We start from the raw sequence: 18166 nt of genomic DNA, 5'->3' as shown, positions 1-18166 counted from the left end.
AGTGACAATAGGCTGGATTCAAATGTGCCTTGGATGGAAGTGTCTTTGATCCACCAGAAGATCTCATTAATGAACAGGGGTCAGTGGGGAAGTGTTTTTTGCTGATTCCACCTCTCAGCTGCAGTCCCCTGCACCATTTTGGAAAAAAATGGGCCCCTTGAGCCTCTACCTGGTTCAAGGGGAGAATTTCCACTGGGACCAATGCAAGCTTTCATTCAGAGCCAAAGAGCAGCTGGAGGGCAGTATTTTTCAATGGGACTCTGGCACAAAAGAAAGAGTTAAACCCACCGCCCCACATGCCACATTCCTAACCCTGATCAGGATCCCACAGCAACTCATTTACACATTCCACTATATTTGTACAACCATGGGTTGTATCCGGTGTTTGCAGAATGCAGTTCTGTTTATAACAGTACTTTGAAACTGTCCTCAGTCTAGATGACACTGTACCGCCATTCCTAGGATCAAGCTACATGTAACACTCAACATCTAGGGACATATCCAACACTGTTATTCTGCTCATGCGACAAACCTCCACTTGTGCAATTGGACTTCCCCATCTGCTCCTTGCACACCCCTAAAATCTGCTCCAAAACCTTCTAGAGAAGATTTTGAGGATGTGTGGTGAGCTTCAAGAAAGAGGAGAGGTGAGGGAAGTTCTGTTGTGCAAGTTGATGCCTGTTGGCATACAACCCTAGGTGTTTATATTACTTTATAGGAGTAGAGCATCATCTAGACTAGGCATCCCCAAACTGCGGCCCCTCCAGATGTTTTGGCCTACAATTCCCATGATCCCTAGCTAATAGGACCAGCGGTCAGGGGTGATGGGAATTGTAGTCCAAAACATCTGGAGGGCCGAAGTTTGGGGATGCCTGATCTAGACTGAGGATGGAGTCACCGTAACATAGCATAGCACTGCATTCTGCAAACAGTATCTTGGGTTAGCCTGTAAAGAGCAACAAAGGTCAAGCAAAGGTCAAGCAACAAAGTTCACCAGCATGTATTCGTATTCTGCTTAGTATTCTGAAATGAGAGGCATATGATGGGAGTCATAGTGTAACACACCTGAGCCATCTGCAGTGCTGCTTCAAGTTGCTCTTTTTCTCTGTTCAAAAACAAAGAACAAACTCATCAATAAAATCTACAATCCAGCTTGCCATGAAAATTTGCTGAAATCAATGAAGTTTTAAATAACACCGCTGCCTCAGTCATTTGCATCCAGATCAAAAAATTTGTGAGCTGTAACAAAGCCTTTAAACCAAGGGACATTATTATATTAATGAAAGGTTTCGGTTTTCAGAAGGCTGGTTGGGTTTTTTTTTTTTGTAAGGCTTCAGAACAGATGCTGACTGCTATTGAACACACATGGAGCAATTCACAATGCAGAATGCATGTGGAGGGAAATGGAGGCTGCTTCACAGTGGATAAAAAAATGTAATATGAACATACTCTTTAGTCAAACTTAGAGGGCCTCAACAATTTAACAAAGCTTAAGGTAGCTGAAGGCACCCTCTTCCCATAGGACAGCCATATTCTATCAGGCTTGGTTTAATTTGAAGTGTGCAGCTGTGTCAAGACTTTCCCTTGTGATTGAGGAACAAGCTAAGAAACTGGACAGAGTGGAATAGAGGCAAGGTCACACTGAAGACTCCTGACTGACCACAAAGCCAAGGAAAGGGAATTGGAGGCTGGACTTCTAGAATAAATAAATAATGTGGGCTCTGAAACTTTGTTTTTAAAGAAAAGTATTATGCAGTAGTTTCCCTAAAGAAGAAGCCTTCTAAAAATACACATCTCCCTAAAGTCAGATATCAGTTTCCAAGGGTAAAAGTAATAACTTGGCTGGTAATCATCACTTCATTATTATCAGAGCTGTTGACTGTGGTAACATATATGGAACAGTGTTAGGCGCATACACAATTTAAAACCCCCAATGCCTATATATATATTTTTTAAAAAGCTCACTGCAAATGGGTGTATGTCAGGGACAGAGAAACTGTACACATTAATAATAATAATAAATCAAATTTCTATAGCAATTGATCAATCAATATTCCCTGGGTGAACTACAAACAAAAAATATATTAAAAACATGGTACTGAAGTTTTAATGAGGTTGTTTCCCCCCACAATGTTTTATTGAGATGCTACTGCTGCTGTGTTATTCTATTGTTGTGCCACTTGGAGGTTATGTCTTCAAATGAAAAGTAGTTTAGAAACCACACACCCTTATTTGTTAATTTCATGAAATTTATGTTTATAGAAAGTAGGATCATAGTGCTAAAAGGGAGCAGTTACTACCACTGCATTGCAACCTGTGGTGCTCACCCTTGTAGTCCTGAACCAGCCACCTGCAATGATGTCCTGCGACAACATCAGAGATAGTGCTTAGTCATCCTTTCAGCCCATAGACTAAAAGACATGCCCAGGTGTGCTGCTTTGGGGCTTCCAAATTCTGCAGAGTCTAGATATTCAGGAAGCTTCAAACCACCTTGGCCTAACTGGCTCACAGGGACCAGCACCTGACCAGAGTAAGTTGTGCAACCTCCATAGCTAGTCTCTTGTAATGAGTATAGGAGTGCCCAAAAGGAAAAAGTCTGAGCTTAGTGGTATCATCTAGATGAGCCCTGTCATTAGCACTGTGTGTTCTACAATTCTCACTAAGCGTGGAATTTAGTATCAGCTTGCAGCTATAAATGAGTGAGGTTGGGCTCAAAAAAGAATGCAGGAAGTAACTGGTAAAATCTGCAAAGGCAGAGAGGATGTTGGGTAATGTTTCAGGGCCATGCATGGCTCCTCCCCTACTAGAACCATATACCGTATATGCAGACTTACTTCCCATAATTCATTTTTTAAAAGGTCACCAAATTCAAGTCTGTCTGAGCACAATTTGGCTCACCTGGATATAGAAGTTTGGTACTGTGTTACTATTCTTTTAAGGTGGTGAATATACAAAACTCTGCCTATATACAAAACACATCAAAGACAGAGTCCTGTTTGGACTGTTCCACTTCAGGCTACAGGGGGTTGATCAAATGGCAAGAGGGGTGAAAAACACCCCACAGTCCTCCACACAGAAAACTAAAACACCAGAGGTAGTTAAGCCAAAATCGTTATCCCTGACACCTGATTTTCTATATGCAGGGAATCCTTAAATGGAGGAACATTAAATCATGTACGTCCCTCTCACTCCTGCAGTCTGAAGCGGTACAGTCCGGGCACAGGTCTGCCTCTTCAGTTGCAGTTTTGTGAAAGCTGGGCCAGGGAGACGAACCAAGACTGCCTTGTACCTTTTCTTCTCCTCTTCCTCCTCCTGCTTCCTCCTACGCTCCCTCTCTTCTTGCCATTGTCTTTCCTCTTCCTCCTTTTTAATCCGCTCTTCCTCTCGACGCCTCTGCTCCTCAGCTTCCTGTTTCCGCTGCTGTTCCTCCTCTAGCAGGTGCCGGTAGAGGCTGCGAGCCAGCTGCCCACGCCAGTGCTTCTGCAGGACAATGGCAGAGGTCTTCAGGCGCAGGAGGGACTTCTTCCAGAAGTGAGCACGGTAGTTCTTTTGGATAGTCACGACACTGGCTAGCACCCTTTGATACCTCTTCCTGAGTCAACAAAAGCAAGGTGGGGGTTACTGTCAATCAACGACCATTGCTCACTAGGTTCTCCTCAGCATCTGCCTCAGAAACCATCTGACACAGAGGTACCAAGATGCCAGATTCAATGAATCAGCATGACCATAGCCGCTTTCTCCAAAAAACATTTCCCCAGGAAGCCACTCCTTCCATGCTTTCCTTTCTCCTCCATCTGTCACCCACCTGGTTTCTGGAGAATGCTTTAGGCATCTCCCACTTGGGGCCACTCATTTCCTGTTTCTACACCAGCTCTGCTTTGCTAAGCACTTTGAGTGGTGTCTACCCAATGGCAAGGAACCTCCCTACCCAAGGCAAAATGGCAGATTCCCCCATCCCTCCAAACAATAAAGGGATGGTTCATATCATGACCGCCTTCCAGCATATCAGTCTTTTTTCCAGATGCTCCCACATAGACAGACATGCAATGCTCTCCTAAAACAGAGGAATGGGTAGTTTTTACACCCACCCACCCCACATATGGAAGCTAAGGTCCCTGTACCAGAGAGAGAGAGAGAGAGAGAGAGAGAGAGAGAGAGAGAGAGAGAGAGAGTTGGGGAATGGCTTTTATTTAATAATGAGACTGGGCACTCTGTACATGTTCAGAATCTCCCTTCTCTGTAGCTAAACTGCAGGTGTTGGGGAAAAAACTAAAATTCTAGGTCCTAACATTCCTCACCTGAATTGAGGGTCTGGTTCTTTTATTAGTGCAATTAAGGCCTGTCCACATAAATCCAATATGGATTATATACTTTTCTTTTTCTTTTTGAGGACCAATATGAAGAACTACCGTGTTTTTCCAAAAATAAGACACCGTCTTATATTTATTTTTCCTCAAAAAAACCCCCGCGGTGGCTTATTTTCAGGGGATGTCTTATTTTTTTTAAATTAAGTATGGTACAGTTTAACCTGCAAGGTTAAACTGCCTATCACTATGGCTTATTTTCGGGGTGTGGCTTATTTTCGGAGAAACACGGTAGTAGATTATTTCTGTGGAATAGAAGCATTATCTAGGAAATATACTTACAAGAGTCAGGCAGTTGCTAATGTTTAACACTCCATGTGGCACTATGAGGTATATCCTGCTAAAGAACAGGGAATGTGTGTGCTCTGCAAGCCTGTATATTGACACTGAGTTCAGCATCCTGAGAATCAAAGCTTAAATTAAAACCTATTTTTTTAAATACCCAAACAAACAAGTTTCTCACATGCTTAAAGTTGATAAGATTCATAGTCTGTGTGCAAACCCCGGCAAAACCTCAAGTTCTAACAAGACACACCAGGAGACTCATCCAGTCTGCCATCAAATGGATATAGAGTGGGGAATGGAAGGGGACAATTGCATGCAAAGGAATGTAAAGTGGAAGGAGCCTCCCTGCTCATGCTGCTCCCCAGTACTCCCACCCACCTACCCCTGTCCTTTTCTCCCACCTGAGCTCTGATATAGAAGCCCTCCCAGGAGAAAAGTGGTAGAGAGGCACGGAAAGCATGTTCATCACCCCTTCCAGCACACTGCTTGTGCTGCCATCATATCCTGTTAGGCTTCAGAAGCCGGCATGGTGACAGAACAAGGTTTCCAGTGATTAGGGGGGTTAGGAATCCATTAAGATTCCTATGGCCTAAGACAGGAGATCCAAGTAGCACCCACTCCCCAATGGCAAGCTAAATTATAATAATTACAATAAACAAAACAACGGCCAATTTGCTGCATGCCAATGACACACCTTCCCCGATGGTAGGGCTAGTCCTGTTCCAGTGTCCTGCATGGCTCTTGCTCTTTTATACAACTAACAGAAGCAGAATAGGTTGTGCAAAATAAAACAATCTGTACGCAAAGGTTCTTAAGTTTGCAGAATTCCAGAGGGTTATTTTGGTGCAGAATTCTGGTGATAGCTGCACTGGCAGTGGCAACAAGGGCATTAACAACAATATCCCAGTTCATATGCAATGGCCTGGACCTGGGCCTAGCTCATGATTATACCCTCAAAATGCAGATGGTTTTCACAGCCTGGGAAATCCATGTTTGCAGCTGGAGTCCAGCCAAGTCTTGCTGTAGACAGCAGATGCAGCTTTGACTTCCTTGCCTGAACAACGCAGCCTGCCTCCCCCTTGGATAGTACCGGGCCGGGGGGGGGGCTAGTTAGACTGCCGTTATTCTGTTCACCAATCAACATTCTAGTTTGCTAGGCCCAAATCTAAACTAAACCAAGGGCTTTGTGAACTTTCCATTTTTATTTTTTTAAGGAAAGGTAGGTGGTAGTTTTATTTGCATATTTAGTTATATAAATTTCCATAATATTTAGTCTTATTCAGATAGTTACAGGAAAGAGAAAAAAGCACATGGAGACACACACACCCCGGGCCTCCTAGCAGTTCAGCTCAGCTCCCATCCTCCACTTTCCCTAGCCAATGGCGTTTGAAATGTCACCAGGGGCTGCTCACACATTTTCAGGCCTCTTTGCAACCTTAAAGGCTAGAAACTTTTTTTAAAAAAATGAAGCCGAATTCCCAGGGTGCTGAATTCCTTGTCTAGTAGCAACCCTTGTGCTGTTAATGGCAAGATCATGGAATACAGGCAGCCCAGGCAATAATTCCTCAAAGCAACACCAGTGTCCTTGCGGAGCACAGGTGACCGTCCGAATGGGCACACAAAGCAATTTGCCAGAACAAGACAAGATAGAGGCCTGCTCCATTGAACATACAACAATTAACAATTAACAGCAAGATGAAAAGGCAGACAGATAGATGGTGGGGATGCAGAGCCAGCCAGCTACCCCCACTCTCTTCTCTGCACCCAGAAGAGCCTACCAGGGAAGCAGAATCTGGAGGAGGGCTATAAGTGAGGAAGACTGGCCTGGGTCTGGCAAATAAAGGCAGAGATTGGGCTGAGGGTCTACAGTGCAGAGCAAGAGAGCTGGGGAGTTTCTCTGCAGGGCAGCTTCATAGGATTACAGATGCAACAGGAAAGAGGCAGGGGACAGAGACCAGGGCAAGTAAGCAACTTGGCAGTCAGTGGCCTGCATTGGAAATGCATGGGGATTTCAAGAGGGAGCAGAGAAGGGGGGAAAGCAGTGGAAGCCCAGCCAGAAGCAGCAAGCTGGAAAGGAGAGAGACCTGGCAGCAAGGAGCATTCCAGCAGCTGGGCAAAGGAGGCGATTCAAGCACTGACCTTGCCATGTAGCCCAGGACGTGGGCTCGGATGATGGTTGCCGCCTTCTTCAGCTCCTCTTCCCGGGTCTTCTCCAGTTTTTGCTCCAGAGCCTCCTTCAGGAAAACCTGGTACCCCGGGGAGGAGTTTCATCAAACACAAAGAGAGGAAACAGCAAGTCCCAGGCAGCACCAGCAGGTCCCATGCCTGCCTGCCTGCTTGCCTGCCGTAACAAGGCACACAGGGCTCCTTTTATGCTCCTGCGCCAGAGCCAGTCCCTGCTCTGCCAGCCCTTCCCCTTTGGGTGCTGTTGCTGATGGACAAGGGAGAAAGTTGTGCAGGGAGAGGAGCCAAACTCAGCCCAGCCCCCGCACTCTCTCTCTCTCTCTCTTCCACACTGCAGGCTCAAGGATTAAGGGGGAGAGAAAAAGGGGGGAGGAGGCTGCACTGCTTTTAACTATTAACCCTTTCTTTGGCTCAGCGACATCTTTTAAGGTTATCTGGGCCTGCTGCTCGAGTCCTGCTAATGAGGCTCTTGGTATGTGTGTCAACATTCCAGGTGCTGCATGCAAAATGCCGAAGAAAAACTGGCCAAACTATGACAAGACACACATTCCAAGAAAAGAAGCTGGGGGGGGACGGGGGGGAGGGAAGAGGAAGAATCTTTCCAAATATCATTTCCTGCACTGCAGATAATCCACACATATTTTCCCTCTGGCTGCTTCTTTGCATCACTGCCTCAGTGCCAGCCTGTCTCCAAGCTGGAAGATTCCTTCTCACTTTCATTGCCTTCTCTGCAATCAAACCCTTCCCAAGAGGTGTGGCTCACCCTGAATGCACACAAGAACAAGTGATCATTCTGCTTTTGCTTTTTTTTTTAAAAAAAGACACACCTGGGTGCTATTCCTGAAACCAGGGGGCATGAAGCCTGCTTTCAGAACAGGCTACACTTGCAGCTCTGGTGGGTGGTGCATGACAGCACAAGGGTCAGGGAAATTGCATCAATCCCATTAGATATTTCAGCGGCCCCATGATGAGGTCTTGGAATTCCAATGGTGGGGTCTGAAAAACATCCATGGGCCTGGTCTGTTACTCATTCCTGTCTGGGAGGTTGCAGAAGGATGGAAGGGTCAGGACTAGTCCACCTGTGTGGCTGTCGGTGGACCAAAAACATTGGCACTCCAATAAAGTGACACACAATCCAAAAGGTGACTCCGAGGATGCATTGTAACACTGCAAAGACTCTGGGACACAATCCCTGGATTATGTGGCACAGACATTTGGTGTAGCAAATGCCTTTGGTATTTTGAATGCGGCATTCTTCTGAAGGACTTGAGTAGTTGAAGATTGCATTAACATCCCCAAGAAAATCTGTTTTCATCACCTGCATTCATGGCTAGCCTCCCACGCTTGCATGAGGTGAAGGTAATGCAACCAAAGGCTTAGGCTGCCAATGCAATAAAGTCTCCTTTCTGCACTGAAGTTCTAAAGCAGGAGTACAAAAAGCTCTTGATCACATGAATATTTGCAGAGAAAGCTATATGTAGGGCAAGGGGATCATCAGCATTTGGGTGCTGCGTGGCTTACGGGATGTGAATGAGCAGCCCACAAGGGGGTGGGCGGGCAGGGAAGACCATCTGAACGCAACCTGTGCAGACATGCACACTTATAAAGCCCCAAGTGTTGGACACATGGCCTCACTCCAAATTGGTAGAGCAGCATTTACAGAAATCAAATAGAAGAAAGGAAGAGATTACAGATGCCTTTCAGAACTCCCTAGCTTGAGGCAGGAAGCTGGAGGCTTGCGGGAACTGGTGTGAAGGGCAAAGCTGGCAAGGAAAAAGTATAGCACAGTGCCTCTCTGCCTAATTGTCCCCTGCCCAAACTTGCGCTACAAGAATCCAGACAAAGTCCAGACTGCCACAGTGGACAACCAGCAGCTGCTCCCCTCTGTCCCTAATGAGAAACACAAAGACCATCCTGCCTTCCCCTTCCTTTCCTGTGCTCTACAATTCCTTATACTAGCCCTTTTCCTTCCTCCACCAAACAATTGCTCAGTATAGAAATCCCCCCCTTGAAATATACTGCACAGGAAGCACTTCCCACTCCTTCCCCCATCCTGCCCAGCACATGTGCAAGCCCACATCCACACTCACGTGTGGGTGTAGGGACTCCTCAAGCCTTGCCTGCCCAGGTTGCTCATAAAGCCATCAGCAACACCCTGGAGGAGCAGAACAGGCCAAAGAGGCCCATTGGGCAAGGACATGTCGCTAACCCTCAACCTCGGCCTCACCTCCAGAGACAAAGAGGGGCCCTATGCTTCAACGCAGAGGCAGAGCCTCTTGACAAGCACAAAGGGACCGGGCTCACAAGGCAAACTCATGACTCTTTTAAGACCTATTTGTTTTCTAGGCAGCAAAGGAAAAGGAGAGCTGTGGCTCTGCGGTGGGACGCATGCTTTGCATGCAAGAAGGTTCCAGATCCAGTTCCTGGCATCTCCAGACAGGACTGGAAAACACTGGAGGAGTCACTGTAGGTCAATGTGAACAGTACTAAACTAGGTGGACCAAGGTGCTTGACTCAACAGAAACACAACTTCCCACGTTCCTAATTGCCAGCAATAGCTACAGATGCTGCACCACTATAGAGCAAGAGTTGTAAGTGATCAGAACTGGAAAGTCTGCTCTGCCTAACGCTACGATTGCCTATGTTTTCGCTCACTCTGCTCCTGCGCATGTAACAGCAGATTGAGACACCACTTCGCCAGGAAAAGCTGACTTTTAGAAGACATCTGAAGGCAGCCCTGTTTAGGGAAGTTTTTAATGTTTGATGTTTTATCGTGTTTTTAATATTCCATTGGAAGCCACCAAGAGTGGCAGGGGAAACCCAGCCAGATGGGCAGGGTATAAATAAATAAATTAATAATAATAATAATAATAATAATAATAAATTATCATCATCATCATCACCAGCTTAATTTGTGGGTGAGGCCACTGTTAAAAGAACAGTTCAGAGACAAGGCCACTGAAATAAGGCAGCTCTGTTCTTGGTGCAAGAATACCATATTACAGCATTCTAGATGAAGGCTAGAAAATTTATCATTCTTTAACACCTTTGTGGTGCTCCTACATAAGTACAGATTCCTCCTACCACTTCCATATTTATTTTTTAAAAGGTATGTACCTAAAGGACGCGGGTTCAGCAGCCTCACGGCCCATGGGTAGAAACTGTTCTTTAACCTGTTGGTGCGGCATTGCCTGAGGGCAGGAGATTAAAAAGGTGCTGGCCAGGGTGTGAGTCATCCCTGAGAATGTTCCTCCCTCTTCTGAGGCAACGGTCTCCCGCGATATCGTGTGCTTTCTTCACCACCCTCCATAGGGACTCTCTGTCCATGGCTGTCAAACCAGCATACCACACCGTAATGCAGTATGAGAGAACACTTTCTATCATGGACCAATAGAAGGAAATCATCAGTTGCTGCCCAACCTTGTTCTTTCGCAAGACCCTAAGGAAATGAAGTCTCTGTTGGGCCTTCCTAACCACCTGGGCTGTATTGACCTTCCAAGTTAGGTCTTCACTAAGATGGATTCCCAGTTATTTAAAGGAAGAGACTCTCTCCACACAGCCCTCCCTGATATACAACGGGGCTAGCTCCCCTCTCTTCCTCCAAAAGTCCAACACCATCTCCTTTGTCTTGCCAATGTTTAGGTGCAGATTGTTCTCTGAGCACCATGTGGATACCTTTTGAACCTCCCTCCTGTACGCAGATTCGTCTCCGCCTGTAATTAAACCCATTATGGTGGTGTCATCAGCAATAATTGCAGTAGATGGGTCTTAATAACCTTTACCTTAATAACAAAGGTTAAAAAAAACCCACCATTTTATTTGGATACCAGAAAAAAATTGTAGCTTAAATTTGACCTACCTCCTACTTCCAATGGTTTCTCTCCTTGTCATTTCCACCTTGTGGCTCACAGTAATTTTAAAAAGTGGTCTGTGTCCCCCAACAATTCTCATCTGCTTTAGCATGATTCATTAGCTGCCTTTCCACTTATCAGGGATGTGACTCTTTCCTCGCTCCTCCAATGTCTTTCATAAAGTTGGCCATCCTCCCTTATCTTCTGCCTCTGAAATCAATCCCATCTGGCAGAGCCTCTTTAACCCACCCTGTTGCCCTTCTTCCCTGCTCATCCTGAGAAGCGAAGACTTCAAAGAGCTCGAGCACTGCCCCAAGTGGCCCTGCTTCCCTGAACGCCAAGCAAAGGGCAGCGAGGCAGCCAGTCCCTTCTTAGATGGACCAGCAACTCTGAGAGTGAGGAGAGAGGGAAAGTTCTATTGTTCTTGGTGGGGTCAAAGGTCAGTTGTCTGCTGCACCAGTCACTTAGAGCCTGTTCTCTTTAATGGCTCCAAGGTTGATTTATTAACTCCAAGTGCTTGGTATGCAGAGAGACAGCAGTTTCCTTTCTCTTCTCTTGCTAGTGGCAAGCCGCCTTTGGTCTGCCTTGCTCGAGGACTGATGCCTGAGCTTTCCTCCCTCCCCAGTTTCATTTGAGGCAGCACAAGCTGCAGAACATTAATATAATGCATAGACTGTACATCCTGTCGCTGGGAAATGGTAAGCCAATGACACATGAAAGATAAGTTGCAGAAAAGAATCACACAGCAGCCTAAAACGTCCTGGCTGGGACCAGTTACTTCACCCTGAATTTGGCATGCTCTAAATGCAGGGGCTCTAAATGCAGCTGGCAATTGTGACTGGTTGCCCTTGCCTAATCAGTAAGAGTCTATGGCTCCCCATATCCCCCCATGCCTTTTAAGGAAGGCACATTTGTGACCTGCCGGACTACTTCTTGAATTGCGGTCCCAAGCAACTGTGCTCCCTAGTGGCGTTATTAACTCAGAACATCTAATTTATTCCTAACAAAGACACAAAGCAAATCTGGTGCAGACCCCTTGGGTGAAGAAGAGACAGCAATGCTGGTGGTTGCACCTTAATGGCAGGGGGCCCTCTTACTGCATTGCTTTAGATGCTTGCTGGAACCTTTTTTTTTATTTCAGGAAGCCTACCCAGATATGTAATTTAGTCACTTGTATATCTGCTTTAAAAGTTTTATTGCTTTTATCTTTATTTCTAATTATTATGGTTTTACATACTTTTTATACATATATGTATTTGTTTTTAATTATGTTTTTACATGTTTTTGTGGATTTCTGCTGCGTTTAACCTTCAATTTTATTTGTACATCACTTGGGTAGTGTTTGGTTTTCTATATATTTTATAAATAAAATATATTTAATAGGTCCCTTCTCCAAATCTACATAGACACTGTTCTTGTTCTCCTGCATTATGGAAGCAGAAAACCACACAGAGAAGCACCACTACTAAGAATTTGCAAACAGCATGTACTGTATTTGTTTCCATTCAATCCCAATTTATTGTGGCAGATGGCAACAAACATGGGAATTCACCAAGCACCACTCATTTGCTTTAGAGCCTATCTGTCCAGCCTTAAGTGCTAAAAACTTGCTTTTAAATAAATAAGTAACAAATTTGACATTCTGGACTAGATTCTAAACGTGACACACCCAATGCCAAATTCCACGTTTGCTCAGTATGCAAAATTACAATCACTCCAAATGTATCACCCAAATTTCTATTTTACCCATTTGATATGCACTATAGTGATGTTAATATCCATTATCTTCTACACATTGCTATAGAGGCATGCTCATTGTCAAAGTTCCTTGTTGGCTGCGTGCCTAGCAATGAAATTACATCAGGCCTGTAATTACAGTCTGTTGATTTGGACATTTGGAAAGGGGCCGGGGTGGAGGAATCGTGGGTCCCTTTTCTTTTAAGAACAAAACAAAAACAACTCCCCAAGCCATTTCTGTTTCATTCAGCTGGGTTTGCATAAGCACATATTTGCAGACTAGTTATGCATCAGAAGCTACCCCGCGCCCATCTGTACCCCAGATGACTGCAACACTAATATCTGCCTTGTTGCTTAAGAAACGCTGGCATGAGGCCAGCACACACAAGGAGCCGCTTTGTACTGAACCAGATCCTAGAAACATCCACTCCAGCACTGTGCTGTGGCACCAGCTCCTCAAGGTCTCAAGGAAGGGTCTTTCCCCAATTCCTTTATCTGTATATTCTTTTAACTGCAGGTGCCATATATTAAACTGGGGGTTCAGATCCCTTCCAATTCTATGGAGCTGGGACCTTTTAAACGCAAAGCATGCATGCTTCCACCAAGATTTTATAGCCCAGTCCTCACTGGGGATTCCATCATTCCCAATGGCACACAGCATGCACCACAAACTCTTCTTCCAATCTTGGGAGAACAAATCAGCATGGACCTTTGGGGGGGGGTGTTTGATGCACACCTGACCCCACTCAGTTCAACTGTGTCTACATCCAACCCATGAGTCCCTTCCTCATTTGCATTGCAGGATGGGGTGGGAGGAGAGGGCTGCAGAGATAGTAGGAAGATACAGTATGCAAGAATAAAGGAGCGGTGTATCAACACAGATTCCCCCCTCCCCCCCAAAAAAACAGGTAACATTTTCACAGCATCTTCTGAGACATTTTCTTGTGTTCTCTTTTCAGTGTCAAAATGCCGAAGCAGTGACACAGGAACCTCCTGAGAAGATACAGCCTGTGGCTTAGCAATGAGGGTGTACTATACTTCTGAATGGAGTTGCTGGGAGTAGGATGGGGTGGGTGTGTTTCAGTAAGCCTAGTCATAGTGCAGCAGAGGTCAATGATCTATGCAGAGGTGGGCACAGAAGCTTCTAGTAGCCACATCAATCTTGTACCCAGGCTACCTCTGGAAAGATTCCTTAGCACAGAGCGTTGCTCCACATGCTCTTTTGCACACAAAGGGCATACCTTGGTTTTCCCCAGCTTCCATTCTCTCTGGGTGCTGTCATATGTCTGCAGAAAGGAGGCACAAGTTGCTTTTGCACCGTCAGGATTCCCCCAGTTCTTCAAGAGCATCTTGTACCTGAGAGAACCAAATAAAAGCTCTTGACCAGGAGTTAAGGTACAAAGTGTGGGAATGTTCAGGAATGTGGATGAGGAGATATTGTTTAATATATCCTATCCCCGCTTGCGCTAGCAAGCACAAAACTTTAGCAGAGTAAAACATTCCCCTTTTGCAAAATACACAGCAGAAGAACGTTTGCGCAGGCTTGATTTAAGCCACTAAAATAAAGTGTATTTTCCTGGTATTTCCCCTTTTTCCCTCTTAAAAGAAAAGACACAACACAATGCTCTTAAAAGTATAAAAGATGTTTACTTACAAGCATCTCGAGGTACAGCACACTCAAGAGGTAGACTTGCTTAGTTAAAAGGTAATATATACATTGTGAAGTTCACTTATAAGAAGTGAGACTCCATCTCATCTCTCTCTCTAGGCTGGAGGCCTTGAGGGAGAGACTCACTAAGATGTGTGTAGTCCAAGAGGTCTGGTCCAAGAGAGGGAAAATGGCTGTTTCCTTCAGGATTTATCTGCCACTTCCTCAACTCATTTGCATGTGAAGGAAGAGGAAACTACGCTTAGTCATATCCTCCTCCTCAGTCCTCCAAGTGGACTATCTAGGGATTGTTGTGACTTGACTGCACTTAACCCTTTGCATCCCACAAACCCCTTCTCAGGCAATTCACAACATACACAAAAACATACATAAATAACTTTAATCAACCACCCAAGAGTCCCAGCTTGCCACGAAGATCCTGGAACTTCTCTCTTGGCAGGGGCTTTGTTAGGACATCTGCAGTCATCTGGTCAGTGTTGCAGTAACACATTTCAACAAGTCCATCCTCGATCACCTGGCGTATGTAGTGGTACCTGACCCCAATGTGTTTGGTGCGTGCAAGGAACTTTTCACTTTGTGTCAGCTTCATACTGCTCTGATTGTCCTCCATCAAGCTGACAGGTCCCGTTCTTGGCACGCCAAAGTCCTTCAGGAGCTGATCCAGCCAGGGGATCTCTCTGCAAGCTTCCGAAGCCGCAATGTACTCAGATTCTGTGGACGATAAAGCTACACATTTCTGTTTATAGCTGCCCCATGCAATAGCTCCGTCCCCATACATAAAAACATAGCCACTTGTGGATTTATAATCCTTATTGTCCCCAGCCCAATCCGCATCAGTGTACCCAAGCAGTTTAGGGTCTCTGACAGCTGGCAGTTTTAATTTACAGTCCATGGTTCCCTTTAGATAACGAACAACCCTCTTAACTCCAGCCCAATCATGCTCAGTGGGACAACTTACTTTCCTACTTAGGATCCCCACTGCACTTGCCAGGTCAGGTCTGCATGTGGTAACCAAATACAAAAGTTTGCCGACCGCTGACCTGTATTGCGTGTTGTTTGGCAGCAACTTCGAACCTTGTTGATTCTTCAAGAAGTCTGTGGCCATCGGTGTCGCAACTGGGTGTGCGTCCTGCATCTGCATGCTTTCAATCAGTTCAGTTATCTTTTGCCTTTGGCTGAGTAAGAACGATCCATCCTCTTCTCTCTCAACTTGAATTCCCAAGTAGTATTTCACTTTTCCAAGTTCCTTGACCTCTACTTCCCTGTTGAGGTGTTTGACTATGTCTTTATAGTCTTTCTCATTTGACGTAGAAATTAAAAGGTCGTCAACAAAGGCTAAAATGTACGAAAACTGTCCATTCCTTTGTTTGGTGTACAAGCACTTATCAGCAGTCCCTTGCTTGTACCCAAGCTGCACCAGCATCTCATGGAGTTTCTGGTTCCAAGCCCTCGCTGCTTGCTTCAAACCATAAAGTCCTTTCTGCAGCTTGCACACTAGATGTGCCTCATTTGGTTTAATGAAACCTTTGGGCTGCTTCATATAAATCTGCTCAGAAATTTCGCCGTGAAGAAAGGCTGTCGCAATGTCAATATGGTAAACTGACATTTGCTTAGATGCTGCAATACTTAAAAGTAGTCTGACACTGCTGTATCGAACTGTCGGTGCAAACACTTGATCGTAATCCTCTCCATACTTCTGGGAAAAACCTTGTGCCACAAGCCTAGCTTTGTAGCGTTGCACCTCCCCTTCTGAACCCTTTTTAACCTTGAACACCCATTTACTTCCAATTGCTTCCTTACCAGGAGGTAGTTCTGTGAGTGTCCAGGTCCTGTTCCGATGAAGTGCATCTATCTCCTCCTGAGCAGCTTTCCTCCAGAGACTGGCTTCATCTGGTGGCATCCTCTCTATCTCTTCCCATTTGGAAGGTTCCTGTGGAGACGCCGACCTTGTAAGGTAGGACAGCCGTAATGGTGGAACACCTCTGTTGGTTCTGGATGAGCGTCTGACCTCTGGTCTTTCGACCGCATCAGCTTCCTCATCCTCCTCCAGCAGTGGCATATCCCCATACAGCTGCTCGTCATCATCTTCGTCTCTGGTGCTGCCAGGGGCCTGGACCTCCACGTCTTCTCGGGTGTCACCTATAGGGGGTGCTACGACACTAGAAGTTGGATTAGTACTTTGTATTGGTTCAAAAGGAAAAATCACAAATTCCTCATCCTGTGGCTCCTTGGAACAATCAATGGCAGTGTCCTTTGTATCAACTTTGCCTTGCTCATCGAAGTAAATTACATGCTGCGAACTTGTCTTGCCAGTTTGCGGATCCAAGACTCTATATCCTTTTCCTCCAGAAGCGTACCCAACTAGGATCCCTGCCTTCGCTCTGGAATCAAGTTTGTGTCTGTGCTCCTTGGGCACATGATAGTAGCACAAACTTCCAAATACACGTATATGTGACAAATTTGGGGCTTTTCCATGCCAAAGTTCAAATGGTGTGCGCTCTGCGCCTTTTGTGGGCAGTCTGTTCTGAAGATAGACTGAGCAACGAGCCGCTTCACCCCACAGCCTGTGTGACAAGTTAGCTTCCTTTAGCATGCACCTTGTCATTTCCAAAATGGATCTAAATTTCCTCTCTGCAATTGAGTTTTGTTGGGGTGTGTAGGCAACTGTGGTCACGTGTGATATGCCTTCTCTAGCCATGACGGCCTGCATCTCATGTGAACAAAATTCCCCACCATTATCGGACATTAAAATGGAAGGGGCTCGCTGGAACTTGTTCTTGACCATGTTAAGATAGTCCCTGAACAATTCCACTGTCTCACTCTTCTCCTTGATAAAGTAGGCTACGCAGAATCTCGAGAAATCGTCCAAAAATATCAAAATATATTTATTACCTCCTAGAGAAGACACATTCATTGGTCCACATAGATCTGTATGGACAATGTCCAATACTTTAGTGCTTCTCTTCTCTGCACAACGTGGGAAAGAAGGTTTAGTTGCTTTCTCACTAACACAAGTTATACATTTTGATGTTGGTGTATTTGTGTTGCTTTGCTTTACCTGCAGACCTCTCACAAGATCACCTTTCTGTAGTTCCAGAATAACGTTGGTGTCTCTGTGTCCAAGTCTCTTGTGCCAGAGTTCCAGACTTCCTTCGTCCTTTTGACTTGGTTGCGCCACCTTTGCAGACTGGTTCTGCTGGTTCTCTGAAACATTAAGCTCATATACACCATCCTTTAGTGTGCCTTGAACATAAACTTCATCATGCTTAGTCACAATACATTGTCCTTTTTCAAATGTAATTTTAAAACCTTTCCTGTCCAAACTGGACACGCTGAGTAAGTTGCAATTAAGCTTTGGTGCAAACTTAACTTCAGTTATCTTAGTATTAATTGTTTCATGATCTACGTTGAATTTCAAATTCACAGTTCCTGAACCAATTGCCTTTACAATGTTGCCATCAGCAATCTCAATTTCAGAGGTTTCATCCCCATTAATCTCATTAAAATACTCCTTTTCATAACAGAAATGAGAACTCGCTCCACTGTCAAGAATCCACTTATTGCGCTTATTTTCACAATCCTGGACAGCTAAACTCCTCTCCTGCATCAACATGGTTTGCTCATGACTCCCCTTCTTAACACCTTGTGGTTTTGAGGGGTGGGATTCAACTTTATCCCCATTTTGACTCTTGCAGTTCCTTGCTATGTGGTTTTTCCCATTGCATTTAAAACAAATTATTTCTCTAGATGTCTGTCTGGACTTTCCAAAATGCTTGGATGCATAGCTGCTATCCTTCCTCCTTGGATTCCTTTCTTGAGAATCAAGGCTATCTCTGCATTCCTCTCTTAAATGGTTGATAAGCTCATTAAAAGTTAAATCCTTTGTGTGATCCATTATACTTTTAAATGGAGCAAACGTAGGTCCCAATGATGCAAGCATAAACGTTACTTTAGTCACATCATCAAAGGCTCTGGGAGTAAGGGCAATTCTTTGAACAATCTCAGAAAAATTCTTAAAATGCTCTGTAAACTCTTCTCTAGAATTCATCTTCAACTTGAGTAACTTATCCAACAAG

The 18166-nt window shown here is 45.0% G+C and overlaps 1 protein-coding gene across 2 annotated transcripts in view; it reads right to left on the bottom strand.

Moving 5' to 3' along the window:
• Window positions 1-18166, bottom strand: part of LOC118090550 (unconventional myosin-X) — a 56512-nt gene that overhangs the window by 19541 nt on the left and 18805 nt on the right. For both annotated transcript variants that reach the window (XM_088663209.1, XM_088663214.1), the window contains 4 exons: window positions 13663-13777; window positions 6789-6895; window positions 3290-3592; window positions 1066-1105 (listed from right to left, as the gene is read on the bottom strand). In XM_088663209.1, the coding sequence (XP_088519335.1) occupies window positions 1066-1105; window positions 3290-3592; window positions 6789-6895; window positions 13663-13777 (565 nt within the window). The remainder of the gene's footprint in view (window positions 1-1065; window positions 1106-3289; window positions 3593-6788; window positions 6896-13662; window positions 13778-18166) is intronic.

This window comes from Zootoca vivipara, chromosome 1 (genome assembly GCF_965207765.1).
Source record: "Zootoca vivipara chromosome 1, rZooViv2.hap1.1, whole genome shotgun sequence".
Lineage (NCBI taxonomy): Eukaryota > Metazoa > Chordata > Lepidosauria > Squamata > Lacertidae > Zootoca > Zootoca vivipara.
Note: the sequence above shows the minus strand (reverse complement) of the source record. Positions and strands in the feature narration are given on the sequence as shown.